Source organism: Ursus arctos, unplaced genomic scaffold (genome assembly GCF_023065955.2).
Source record: "Ursus arctos isolate Adak ecotype North America unplaced genomic scaffold, UrsArc2.0 scaffold_25, whole genome shotgun sequence".
Classification (NCBI taxonomy): domain Eukaryota; kingdom Metazoa; phylum Chordata; class Mammalia; order Carnivora; family Ursidae; genus Ursus; species Ursus arctos.
The window spans coordinates 11,204,006-11,218,577 of record NW_026622930.1 but is presented as its reverse complement, the minus strand read 5'-3'; the positions used below and the strand labels follow the sequence as shown (position 1 = coordinate 11,218,577).

The following is a 14,572-nucleotide window of genomic DNA, read 5'->3' as shown; positions in this document are numbered from 1 at the left end:
ATTAGTTTCGTCATCCTGAAAATGGGGGATCCCTGGGACTATGTTGTAGGCTTGTCATTAGAGCCAAATTAGCCCAATCCTGTGCACCATAGCAGGAGCTGAGTAATTACTGAATGTGGATTTTAGACTAATGTCAAATATTCAATGAATTGTATGCATAACATAACTACAGTACTACTGGATAGAAAGATCCTTTACAGGTCTTTTCCATCTTTTGGGTTTCAGCTCAAATGTCACCTCCTCAGAGAGACCTTTCCTGATCACAGCGTTTAAAGTGCTTCCCCCACCTCTTAAAATTGTCTCCATCACTGGTTTATTTAATATCTGTCTCTGCCACTAGAAAGGAAGCTCCATGAAATCAGGGATCTTGTTTTCTGTATTCCCATCTCCTGCCCTGGGTCCTCGGCATCCTTAACCGTAAAACTGGCAGGCAAAGGAGGAAGAGAGAACGATGAAGGCTGTCTGGTCCACCGGGGTCTCAAGCCCCGCCCAACTCAGGCCTCAAATTCCTTGGGGGCGGGGCACCGCCTCTGTCACCCTGGCGTGCTGCAGCGGGGCCCTGCCCCCTGGTGGGCGTGGCCTACAATGTTATGCCTGCCGCGTGCAGGCCGTCTCCACGGGAAGAGAGCTACGTCACACGCACCAGGCGGAAGGAGGGCGTGGCCAGGAGTGAGGGCCCCGCAGCCGCCGGCGCCGCCGCCTGAGTCGCCTCCAGGTGGCTGCTGTCCGTCCGGGCCGCTCAGGCAGCTCGGAAGCCACTCTGTTTTGGGGTCCTCGCCGCCCTTCCACGTCTCCCGGAAGAGTAGCCGGGCCGCGGCGGGGCTGGGACCAGGTTTACTCAGCCGGGCCCTCTCGCCGCCGGCTGCTGAGGTGGGGGGCGGCCCAGGAGGGCGACGAGGCAGCGGTGCAGCCGCTCCAGAGTCCTCAGGTGAGGCGGCAGCGTGAGCCCTATGGGCCGGACGGGTCCGCCTAGGGCGTTAACGGCCTTAGGCTCGGGGCTGGCCTGCCTCCCTTCAGCGGAGACTGTGGTCTCTCCGCTTTGGGGGGGCTGCGAGAGGGGGCAGCGGAGCCCCCTGCGGCCTCAGCAGGTGTTGTTTAGTGCCCTCTCCTCTCCTCCCTTCCCCACCCCAGTCTGGTTTGGTCGCACCTCCCGCTCCAGAGGCTCTGCGAGGCGGTGGGGAGCGAAGTGGGGGTCTGTAACTCGCCTACTTGGGATCAACCGATGACAAACTCTCTCGGACCCACCGGCTGACCCCAGCCTCCCTTCCACTGTGTTGACACCTGGCCTTCGAAGCAGGTCCCGCCACTGCTGTCTGCGGACCCCTCCCCATGCCACGTACTGTCACCCTATCTTCCCCGCCGTGTGGGCCATTTCCTGGGGGCAGTGCTTGAGAAATTGCTTGAGGGCATTGTACCTCTGAAGTCCGCTGGAGTTTGTCACTGGGCAAGTGCGCAGGACCCATGTTTGTATTTAAATTGGGTAATCAATATTAAGGCACAGGGTTTTGTTTTAAAGCTCTATTAACTTTAAAATGGGAGGCGAGATATAGGGGATTAGTAAGAGTGATTGCTTTATTAGTAAGGATCGTTTGCCGCCAAATCACCACCAATGTCTACTTGAGAATAACGCTTTACATCTGTAGGGAGTTTTATATGTTACAGAGCATTACACCTCCATTTTCATTTGATGACACATAAACTGTGAGATGCACGGACATGTAATCCCATTTTGTAAGGAGCAGGTTTGGAGGGTGAGTTTCTTCTTGAGGTTATTCAGATCCTGAGATGCTAGATGGGAAAGGCAGGGGTTAAGAAAAAGTGGGTTTGGCTGACTTAGATTTGAGTTGCTCAGCTGCCATCTAAACTCTGGGATCTTTCTAAATCTTCTTCCCATTTGTGGAAAAAGGATATTGCTACTGACCACATAATGTGGTTTGAAAATTATGTGTGATAAAGATAGTGAGACAGGAGAAAACCATATAAAACATGAAGCGTTATGAGAGAAAAGCATAGCATATGAACAGAGAATGATACAACCTAATCTAGATGGAGAGAAAGCTGTGTTTTGGAGCTGATGACATTCAAATGGAGACTAAGAACAAGAAAGAGTTAACAATGAAAACATTCCAGGCAAAAGGAACAATGTGCACATTCAGGAAATGGTTGTTGACTTTTTTATATAGTACACTTCTATATCTGTAAGGACTAATTCATCATTCTGATTCATTCTGGCACACCGTAAGTACTCAGGTCTATTTATCAAATAAATGGCTATGCAGTCATTTTTTAAAAAATTCTGAACTTAGCCAACGTGCACATAGTGGGTACTAAGTATTTAAATTATTGTAGGTGTACTTTACACAGATTATATATGTGGACACCTAAATTATCCATAATAGTGCTGCTTTTTTTTTTAAGATTTTATTTATTTATTCGACAGAGACAGAGACAGCCAGCGAGAGAGGGAACACAAGTAGGGGGAGTGGGAGAGGAAGAAGCAGGCTCCTAGCGGAGGAGCCTGATGTGGGGCTCGATCCCATAACGCCAGGATCACGCCCTGAGCCGAAGGCAGACGCTTAACCACTGTGCCACACAGGCGCCCCGGTAGTGCTGCATTTTAACATGAAGAAGGAGTTAGTATCAATCAGAAGTTTCTTCAAGTTTTAGCACCTTAAAGCAAACTTCAGGGAGTTTTTATTTGGCTGCACTGCAGTTTTGCCGTATTGATGATTTGCTATTCGAATGCTTTTGCTTTGTTAACATTTACCTTTTGTTGAAATAGGAGTTATAACAGTAGTGATAAGTGTAATTATGATGGTAATAGCAACTACTAAAATGTCTACTGTGTGTCAGGCATTTTGCGAAGAGTTTTTTATATATTATTTCATCTTTAAACTGTCCTGTGATGTAAGTACATTTATTTTTCTCATTTTTCTAGATAAAGCTTCTCACTTGGAGTGAAGTAGTTGGCTTGAGGTTTAGTAAGAGGCAGGGTTAGGCTTTCAGTCCAGGACCGTGTGACTCCAGAACCTGGTCTTAACTGCTGTGCTCTGCTGTTAGGCCATACTGATCCCTTTATGTCCTTTTTACAGGTTCTCCAATAGGATTATTCTGCTACCATCATGTCTTGGTTTGCTGATCTTGCTGGAAAGGCGGAAGATCTTTTAAATCGAGTTGATCAAGGGGCTGCAACAGCTCTCAGTAGAAAAGAGAACAGCAGCAACATCACATATAACAAAAATGCTGACTATCCTGAACTTCAGCAAAATGCGGATTTGACTTATCAGACCGGATCTAAAGCTACATATATTTCCTCAGCAGCTGATAACATTAGAAATCAGAAAGCCACTATCTTAGCTGGCACTGCAAATGTAAAAGTAGGATCCAGGACATCAGCGGAGGCTTCCCATCCTGTTGAAAACGCATCTGTTCCTAGGCCTTCCTCCCAGTTCGTTCGAAGAAAAAAGTCAGAACCTGATGATGAGCTGCTGTTTGACTTTCTTAATAGTTCACAGAAGGAGCCTACTGGGAGGGTGGAAATCAAAAAAGAAAGGAGCAAGACACCTGTCCTTCAGAGTTCTCGGACAGCAGGTGTCAGTTCTGTGAACAGCAGCGTAACCGCCGTCAGAACCATTGAGGAAAATCCTTCTGGGAGCCAAAGCGATGGTAGTTAATCGGCCTTCTGTTTCTTTTAGAGTTAAGCAAATTGGATGTGTTATCCTAGTCTAAAACATTCTGGTAGTGTTTCTCATCCTCTGTTTTGTTACCTTTCCCCACTAGTGTAAAGGCAGTCTCTGAAACGTGTGGTATAAACCAGGGAGACAACATGGCATGCCTTTAGTCAGTATACAGTTATAATAGGGACCTTTAAATGCTGTCTGTTGGGTAACTTTACCCAGCCTAGCATCTAAGAACTTCTGTCCAGAATGATTTTCCAAGATATTTTAAAATACAAAAAGGATAGTTTTGAAATCTGAAAGAAAACATAGTTTTGGATTTGGGACTATCTCATTTCATTTCTTTCTGGGATTATAAAACAGGAGGCTGTACTTCACATATATTCTGGATTGTGAGGATTTTTGTGTGTATAATTTTCTTTCCCTCTTGCATCCATCAGAAGTAAAGCTGAGAGACCTAACTTCAGTCCAAGTTGAAGGGTTGAAGGCATTGACCTGGTAGTGAAGTAACAGTTTAGAATTCTGGTATTCAGTTGGTTAATTTGATATGAAATTACCTCTACGCAAAAATGAGGTTAACATGGTAATGTGGCTATTTCAAGTACCTACTAAGCGTTTTAAAGATTTTATTTATTTGTTTGTTTGTTTATTATTTATTTATTTATCGGAGAGAGAGACAGCATGAGCAGGGGGAGCAGCAGGAAGATGGAGAATCTGGCTCCATGTTGAGCAAGGAGCCTGACTCAGACTCAATCCCGGGACCCTAGGATCATGACCTGGGCTGAAGGCAACCAACCAACTGAGCCACCCAGGCATTCTCCCATTTTAAAATAGCAACATACTTGATAGGATCTTGCAGAGATTCTTTATAAAGTTGATTAATGGAAGCTTGTTATTTTCTTAAACGTTACAGCTTCTCCCACAGTCTTGGCTGTTGGTGTATAAAAATCTGTCTTGTATCTTCGAGATAAAGTGGTAAAGAGGCAAATGTATCGGGCATTCGAGACCAGATCATGCAGTAGCTGTTCACTAATTATGTACACACACTCTTAAATTTCTCTCAACAGGGTCTGGTGGGTGAGACCGACATGTAAACAGATAATTTACATATAATTTATTAGTAAATAGTATAGTAAGTATAGCGATTGAGATATGGTTAGAGTATCATGGAGACACTAAGGAGAAAGTAACTAATTGTCTAAAGTATTCAGGTAAGGACTCACAGGGGGTCTGTAATTTGAGCTGGGTCTTAAAGAAAGAGTAGAAGTTTTCCAGGTGAAAAAGAAAGGTTGGAGACAGCGTTCGATGCAGAGATTCTTTACAAGTTTAGTGGAGTAACTGTCCTGGGATAAGTGCGTATGAGATGGACGGCAGTGAAGAAATGAAGCTAGCGAAGAAGGTTGGGAGCTGTTTGTGAGGCCCTTGTATACCTTTGTTTACATATTTAAACCTATTGTTTGTAAACATCATTCTTTCCTAAAGAGTGGTCCCTGAACAACCTGCATTAGAAGTACTTGTGTGATTAATAAAAAATGAATCATTGGGTGCTTCCCCAGACTTCTTGAATCAGGTTTTTCTGGGGACAGAGCCAGGGCATGTGATTTTTTGTTGTTCTCCAGGTGATTGCTATGCCTGTATAAGTTGTAAGTGACATAGCAATGTGATGCTAATAGAGGTCTTTCAAAGACAGTTGACAGGATTTTCTAGTTTTACGGAAAACCACTTAGATTTAATTGTAAAGGATGGATCAAAGGAAACCTGGTTGACAGGGAAATGAGTTAGAACCAGTTAATACATGGGAATTATAAAGATTAAGTTTTGTTTCTCTAGGACAAAGTCTCTCAATCTTGGGACTATTGACATTTTGCGTGGAATAAATCTTTGTTGTGTGAGGCTGTCCTGTCCTTTGTAGGGTGTTCAGCAGCATCCCTGGCCTCTTAACCCATTAAATGTCAGTGACATCTCCAGTTGTGACAACCAAAAATGTTTCTCTATGATGCTAAATGTCCCTTGGGGAGCTAAATCGCCCTAGGTTGAGAACCAGTGCCCAAGGATGCCTAGAAATGTCTTTAAATGGAATTGCTGAGTTGTAGGGTGTGACAGTGTTCAAGTACACTGGTGGTTTTCGGAAGAGGTCGTACCAATTTATACTTGACCAACTGTGGTTAACATTCCTTTTGCTCTGCATTCTCGCCAAGGTTGGATATTTTCAGTGACTTTTTCTGTTTTGTTAATTGGGTGTGAAAAAGTTTATTGTTATTTTTTACTTTTCTCATTACAAATGAGGTTGAGCCTCTTTTCAAATGTTTAACTCTTCAGGTTTCATCTTCTGGAAAGTGCCTGTTCAAGTCTTTTGATCAGTTTTTTCCAATGGATCATTTGTCTTTTTCCTTATTGATTCATAGATATTCTTTATATATTCCAGATGGTAACTCTTTCTACACCTCCTCCAGTTTTACCTTGTTTTTCCCCCTGCCTCTCTCTACGGTGTCTCAATAGAGTTCTTAATGTAGATGAATTTATCAATCTTTCCTTGATGGTATGCTTTCTTGTGTCTTAGAAAAATTTTCTCTATCCCAAGATCATTAGGATATTTTCCTATATTATCTTCTAAAGGTTTTATAGTTTTGCCTTTCATATTTCTATGATTATTTAAAATTTTGGCTTTTTAAATGAACGGTGTGAGGTAGGCATCTAGTTCCATTTTTTCCCATATGGGGAAAAGTCTTTCCACCTCATTTCCCCAACTACCACTGTTCTGATTTTTTTCACCTAGTTTTTGTCCTAAAACTTCATTTAAATGGAGTTGTGTAGTATGTACACTGTCTTATCTTCAGGTAAGGATTCACAGGTGGTCTGTGATTTGAGCTGGGTCTTAACGAATGAGTAGAAGTTTTCCAGGTGAAAAAGAAGAGGGGTTGGAAATCTGTTATCTCAGCATCTAGCATCATTCATTAAAAATACTTCCTTTGCCTACAGTCTGCAATATCACCCCTGGCATATTATCAAGCATCCATCGACACATCGCTGTGTTTCTGGACATTTAATTCTGTTTCATTGGGTTGTCTGTTTTTGTGCCAATGCCACACTATCTTAATGAATGTAGTTTTATAGTGTTTTGATACCCCCTAGAGCAATTTCTCCCACCTTCATTCTTCAAGAATGTTTTGGCTATACTTGGATTTTTTTATACATCCATATTCATTTTAGAATTTGCTTGCCGAGTTCCGCAAAAATTCTGTTGGTCTTTTTATTGGGAGTCCATTGCTTCTCTACGGACAGTTAGTTGAGTGAGAATCAGCGTCTTTACAATACTGAGGCTTTTCACCCATTATAACATGGTATAATCTCAATTCAGTTTTTAAGTGTCTTTCATTAAGATTTTATTGTTTTCTCCATGAAAGTCTTGCATACTTTTTGTCAGATTATATTTTTTGAAACTTATAGATGGTATCTTTTTAAAATTTTTGCTTTCTGTTGCTGATGTATTGGCTTTTGACACACAGCAACCTGCATAGCTCTTAATCCTCATATTTTTCTGTATATTCATGTAGATTTTCAACAATATAGTACCTGTGGGTAATGACAGTTTGGTTTCTTAACCCTTTTATCTTTAAAAAAAATATATTTTCCTTGCCTCACTGCATTGGCTTGGACTGAATACCAATTTTGTATCTTTGTCTTAAAACAGAAGGCTTTGACTGTTTCACCAAATACAATGTTTGTGTTAGGTTTTTGATAGGTACTTTTTATCAGATGAAGAATGTTTCTGTATATATCTAGTTTGAGCTTTTCTGTTGAATTTTAGCAGCATTTTTTCCTGTATGTATGAGATATCATATGATTTTTTATATGATTTTTGTTCTTTAATATGGTATACAAATCACTTGACTTTTTATAACATAAAACCAAACTTAATTTTCAGTTTGCTAGTATTCTGGTTAGGATTTTTGCATTTATTTCATAAGCAAGATTGACCTGTAATATTGTTAGGTTTTGGTATTACAGTTATGTTAGCCTTATAAAATGATTTGCAAAGTGCTCCCTCCTTTCCTGTTGTCTTAATTATTTGATGTAAGATTGTTTATTCCCTAATTGTTTGCTGAAACTCACTGGTAAAACCATCAGAGTCTGGGCTATTGTTTTTTTTTTTTAAGATTTTATTTATTTATTTGAGAGAGTGTGAACAAGAGAGACACAAGCCGGGGGATGGGGAGTCAGAGGGAGAGGGACAAGCAGAGTCCCTGCTGAGCAGGGAGCCCAACGTGGGTCTAGATTCCAGGACACAGGGATCATGACCCGAACCGAAGGCAGATGCTCAACTGACTGAGCCACCCTGGGGCCCTTGGGGTATTCTTTTTTTTTTTTTTTAAGATTTTATTTATTTATTAGACAGAGAGAGACACAGCGAGAGAGGGAACACCAGCAGGGGGAGTGGGAGAGAGAGAAGCAGACTTCCCGCTGAGCAGGGAGCCTGACGCGGGGCTGGATCCCAGGACTCTGGGATCATGACCTGAGCTTAAGGCAGACGCTTAACGACTGAGCCGCCCAGGCCCCCCCCCCCCCACTGGGGGTATTCTTAATGGAAGATTTTAACGATTGCATTGGTTTTCCATTTCCTCTGTTTTTGGTGACTTACATTTTTTCCTAAGAATTTGTCTATTCTGTATACACTTTGAGGGATTATATTTATTTTACTTAATTTCAGGAAAATAATGAAAGTGTCAGAGCTGAAACAAACCCAGTTGGACACTAATCATTCATATTAACCCTGCAGAAACCAAAGTTTGATCACAGATATTACCAGAAAAATATCAATATCTGGCACTGTGCTAAATTCCTTTTTTTCAATTAGTGTTAATGAAGTATAATTGACAGATAATAAATTATACATACTTAAGTATACAATTTGGTAGGTTTCAACATAGTATACATTTAAAAAAATTATTGGCATAATGTTTATGATATGTCCCTCAGAAGACCATTTTGATTCTAGCAAGTTTCTTTTCTATTTTGTTAAATTCTGGTTTGTATTGTTAATTTCTGCTTTGGGGTTTATTCTGCTGTTTTTATAGCCTTTAAAGTGGATGGAAAACTCATTAATTTTCTTCCTTTCATTTTTAATGTAAATATTAAAGACTATAGTTGTCCTTCTAAATACTACTTTAGATGTATCCCACAAGTTTGTATATATACTTTATTTCTTTTGAAAAATTTTTGTTTTGTAAATTTCAAACATATCAAAGTAGATTTTGGTGACTCCCTCAAATATTACCTATTGTCTGGCTATATTAATCAACACAGCCATTCTTGTTTTATTTATACCTCCCATTTTCCATCCCTCCTTTACCTCTGCCCTCCACAGAATTATTTTGCAGCAAATCACAGATCTCATATCGTTTCTCCTAGAAATACTTCATCTTACTACCCTAAAAAATGCAAGCTTTATTTTTTTTTTAAGATTTTATTTATTTATTTGAGAGACAGGGAGAGTACAAGCAGGGGGGAGGGGCAGAGGGAGAGGGACTAGCAGACTCCCTGCTAAGCAGGGAGCCCAAGCTTGATCCCAGGACCCTAAGATCATGACCTGAGCTGAAGTCAGATGCTTAGCCAACTGAGCCACCCAGGCGCCCCACAATGCAAGCTTTAGAAACAAGCATCCACACCATTATCACCTTAAAAATGTAGTAATTCCTTAGTATCATCTAGTGCCTAGTCATTATTCAAATTTCCATTTCTCATAATTTGTTCTGTATGTTGAAATGCACAAATCTTAGCTATACAGATAAATGGCTATACCTATGTAACCCACACTTTTATGAAAACACTTCTTTGCCCCTTTCCCTAATGTCCCTTTCCAGTTAATCTTTCCATCCCATTTCCCCAACTACCACTGCTCTGATTTTTTCACCTTAGTTTTGTCCTAAAAATTCATATATATATATATATATGTCCTAAAAATTCATAATGGAATCTTGTATTATGTACGCTCTCTTATAGGACTTCTTTTAGTCACCATGTTAGTGAGATCATCCATGTTATTGGGTATATCAATAGTTTGTTCTTTTTTATTTTGTAGTATTCTACTGGAGATATACCACAATTCATCCACTCTCTTTTATGGACAATGGATTATTCCCAGTTTTGGGTTATTGTGAATAAAGCTGCTATGAACATTTTTGTACTTGTCTATTTTTGGGAAAATGTTTTCATTTCTCTTGGAAATGAAACCCTGGGAGGGGAGTCACTGGACAAAATGGTAGGTGCATATTTAATTTCATAAGAAACTGCAAAACCTTTTCCCACAGTGGTTATACCATTTTGTACTCCCACCAATAATCTTTGAGAGTTCTGGCTGCTCCACGTCTTTGTCAGCATTTGGTGTTGTCCTTTTAATTTCAGCCATTCTAGCAGGTGTGTATTCGTTCTCATTGTGGTTTTAATTTGCATTTCCTTGATCACTGAAGATGTTGAGAACTTTCATAAGATTATTGATCATTTGTTTATCTTCCTTTGCGAAGTGCCAACTCTTTTGCCCATATAGTTACTTAGTCCATTTTATCATTTAGATACAGTTCACTTTTTAGCACATACTTAATTTTTTTTGGAGTAAGTAAAAAATGCATTTGGGCGGGCACCTGGGTGGCTCAGTTGGTTAAGTGACTGCCTTCGGCTTAGGTCCAGCTCTCTGCTCAGCAGGAGCCTGCTTCTCCCTTTCCCTCTGCCTGCTGCTCCCCCTGTTTGTGCATTCTCTCTCTCTCTCTCTCTCTCTGCCAAATAAATAAAATCTTCTTAAAAATGCATTTGGATCACATTTAGTCCAAAAACAAGATGAATCTGAATTTATGAGTCTCTATCTCTTTGTGTAAGGCATTTTAGATTCCAGTTTGGTATGTAACAAATGGCTCTGACCTATTATTACTCTCTTTGCCTTGAAACCCACTGCTGTTCTTTTGTGCCTTTCTAGTATTTTCACTGTTGAGACCTTCCTCTTTTTTTAAGAAAATGTTTTGGAGACAAAGGGAGACTGAAACCCTTTTTCCTAATCCCAACCACTTAAATTATATCTTGATTTTCTTCTTTCCAGAACAGTATTCTTGTGTCTGTTCTTTATCACCATTCATTCAGTATATCCAAATTTTGAGATCCTTAGAGATCTAGAGCCTCCATGTAGGAGAATGAAATTTCATCGGAAGGAAATCTATTGAGAATTTAAGTTTACTTTTTAACGATACTTGAGCGATAGCAGTCAACTTGAGCCAAAAGGCCTTCTACCAAAGTAAGCTACTAATGTGTATGTAGTGAGTGTTCCAGTGTAACAAAAATGTATTCTTTTTTTTGTTTTACAGTAACCTCTAATAATTCAGATTCTGGCCATGAGGTTCAAGAGGATTCTGCAAAGGAAAATGTATCATCGAGTGCTGCCTGCACTGACCACAACCCAACACCTCCTCACGATGGCAAATCACATGAACTGTCTAATCTTCGACTGGAGAATCAGCTGTTGAGGAATGAAGTTCAGTCTTTAAATCAAGAAATGGCCTCATTACTTCAGAGATCCAAGGAAACTCAAGAAGGTAGAGCCTTATTTAAATTGTGGAGGATTAGGAATTTAACATTTCAGAAATAAACTGAAAACTTGATTACATCGAAACTTAGAAATATTTCATATGAGACTTACAGAATCATGTTTTCATAGAAATATAAGGCCCAGATTTAGAAGTAGAACCAGTCATCCTCCTACCAATCTGAAACAGAACATTGCCTTTGTTTGGTCATTCCTTAGGAGTCATGAAATTTAAGAACTGAGAACATTAGTAATTATCTGGTTCGTTTGATCTCTTCAGAACCTTCAGGGGGAACTGTTGACGAACCGAAGGTGGGATTAGATGAAGGAGTGGATACCAGCAGACAAGGTGACAGTATTGTACTGCTCCAGGGGATGTAAAGTGAACATGGAATTCAGTTTGAATAATACCTTCTTGGGGCGCCTGGGTGGCACAGTCGTTAAGCGTCTGCCTTCGGCTCAGGGCGTGATCCCGGCGTTCCGGAATCGAGTCCCACATCGGGCTCCTCCGCTGGGAGCCTGCTTCTTCCTCTCCCACTCCCCCTGCTTGTGTTCTCTGTCTCGCTGGCTGTCTGTCTCTGTCAAATAGATAAAAATAAAATCTTTTTAAAAAAAAATAATACCTTCTAGAAATATGCACTGAAGTGGCCCTAGAGTAGAAAACTCTGGGATTCCTCAGAAATGGGTAATTTAAAAGTAAATAATCTCATGAAAAAGGTGATGGGGGCAGAATACGTTAGTCTTAATGTAAGTGTGGCTGAGGGAAGACAAAAGGGAGAAGAGAAGAAGTCTCTGCCTTGGTTCCTGGCAGTGATTAGAAAGGAGTGCGGGGACAGTGGGAGAAGTTTTGCCAAGACATGGATGGAGGCCCAGAAGAGTGAAAGAGGAAGAAAGTTTAGGGCTTGTTGGACTGACTTCAGAAAAAGCTTCACTTTACCAGACTGACCAAGACCTAGAAATAGAGCTTTTCCTGAGACCCTGTAGAGTTTGCTTCAATATTAAAAAAAAATTTTTTTTTTGCCTGCAAACTGCTATTATAGATATGTGAGGGTGTGGAAATCCGTACTGCATTGCTCTTTCTGCACCAGTGTCCTAGATTTAAAAAAATAGCATCTTTTTGCTACAGTAATCAAGAGAAACAGATTCTTTCCTGTGTGTATTTTCAGGTTTTGATTTTGTTTGTTTTGGTCTTACTGGGGTGTACGCCAGCTACCCTTGATTTGTATTTGCATCCTTCCTGTCTCTAGCAGAACTCGGCAAATCCACTGACGGTCTAGTGCTCTGCACTCTGATGTATAGTGGTTTGGGCTCCCAAATGCCTTATGATATGTCTCAAAAACATTTTTTTTTGTAGAAAAGCAGCTAGAATCGTGCCCTTTCCAACCTATTAACTGTGATGTAGCTGCGAATGTTGGCCTTGATAAGTGGGAATCCCATTTAAAGCAAATAATTTGAAGATATTTGTAAGCTCTTAATTTTGGCAGTAAGTACTACAGGGACGCAGGGGAGAGTCTGTGTGCTCTGAGAAAAATGTGTCTGCTTGAAGACAGAAATCTCTCACTTTTTTTTTTTTAAGAATTAAACAAAGCAAGAGCAAGAGTTGAAAAGTGGAATGTTGACCATTCAAAGAGTGATCGAATAACTCGAGAACTTCGAGCCCAAGTAGATGACCTGACTGAAGCAGTGGCTGCCAAGGACTCGCAGCTGGCTGTGCTGAAAGTGAGGCTGCAGGAGGCCGACCAGCTCCTGACCACACGCACCGAAGCCCTGGAAGCCTTGCAGACTGAAAAATCACGGTAGCTCGTTCTAGTAATAATGACCAAGGGAGCTAGGAAGATTCTTGCCCACACAAGTAATGATAAACACGTTAGTGTATACTACTTTATGAAAAAAAAAGCTTTTGAAATTTAGAGAGGGAAATCTTATCTTTCAGTACTGTTGTGAATGTGTGCGATTAAAGTTGATTTATTATTTGAATCTTGAGATGCATTGTTAGCGAATTCCAAATTTAAAAATATCTGAAGAATATAGTGTCATTAATTTTTTGGCATATAACGATATGTGGTGTGTGCTTTTATTTGGATGCCTAACAATACAGGTTACATTCCATTAAAAAGCAAAAAGATTTCTTTAAGAATATTTTAGTCAAACCATCTTTAAAAAAATTTTTTTTTTATTTTAGAGAGAGGAGGGTAGGGGAAAGGGCAGAGGGAGAGGGAGAGAGAGAGAGAGAGAATCTCAAGCAGACTGTGCTGAACGTGGAGCCCAACACAGGGGTCGATATCACGACCCTGAGATGATCCTGAGATCACGACCTGAGCCAAAACCGGGAGTCAGACGCCTAACTCCACTCCACCTGGGGACCCCAGTCAAGTCATGTCTTTTTTACTATCAGCCTGATGCTTTAAAATTACTCCACCTTCTCATCTGTACACTGTGGAAGTAAGTCCTTTGAAGTGGTGTCTTTTCTTTTAGAATAATGCAGGATCACAGCGAAGGTAGCAGCCTGCAGAACCAAGCTCTGCAAACTCTTCAGGAGAGACTGCGTGAGGCGGACGCCGCCCGGAAGAGAGAGCAGGAGAGCTGTAAGCAAATGCAGGTTAGAAAGGAGGGATGCCTTTATGCGGTTTTATCACACATTTTCTCTTTAATAAAATTCTGCAGTGCAGTTCAGAAAAATCTGTTTCTGTGACAAAAACCAAGTATTTGAAAATGTAACTTGATTCTTGCTAAATTTACTTACTCTTGTGTATTGGAATACAATTAAACTTCAACATCCCCTATGATCAACAAGGCATTGGCAGGAAATGTGGGGACTTTTCTTCTGAGATGGTATTTGAAGCGATGCTGCACAGGTCGGACAATGGTCCCAGAGAGGAGGAGTGATACACTCTCTTTAGAGAAACCTCTGTCAATAATAAAAGGGGAGCAGCCCCTCAGCACCTCTCTAAAAAAAGAATAGAATTAAAATAGTTAATATTCAGTAGAGATAGATTTTTTTCATTTAATTTTGTTGTGCGACCAACATTACCATTATTTGATGAAAAGCTGATTTGGGGCCTCTTTTTTAAAACTAGATGGTGCTGAGAAACTTTTGAATAAAACACTTTGCCAAGTGAGGGAAAAAACTGATGTGGGGCATCTTGTTTATTTTTTCACTTAAGCTTTTTCTGATTCCAGTTCAAACTGATACATTTATTTCCAAAGAAAATTGTACATAATACATAGAGTTTTACTCTTAAATGAATTTTTTTGCATCTAGTTCAGTGATTGTCAACCCAGCCTATACATTAGAATCACTTGTGTAGCTTTTTACATTTTCTGATGC

At 40.4% G+C, this 14,572-nt stretch overlaps 1 protein-coding gene across 1 annotated transcript in view; it reads left to right on the top strand.

Annotated features, from left to right (window-relative positions):
* The first annotated feature begins 656 nt into the window (after nt 1-656).
* Nucleotides 657-14,572, top strand: part of GOLGA5 (golgin A5) — a 34,395-nt gene continuing 20,479 nt past the window's right edge. Inside the window, exons 1-5 of the mRNA XM_044389969.3 lie at nt 657-928; nt 3,093-3,666; nt 11,027-11,254; nt 12,821-13,040; nt 13,720-13,843. Of these exons, the coding sequence (XP_044245904.1) occupies nt 3,123-3,666; nt 11,027-11,254; nt 12,821-13,040; nt 13,720-13,843 (1,116 nt within the window). The 5' untranslated portion in view covers nt 657-928; nt 3,093-3,122. The remainder of the gene's footprint in view (nt 929-3,092; nt 3,667-11,026; nt 11,255-12,820; nt 13,041-13,719; nt 13,844-14,572) is intronic.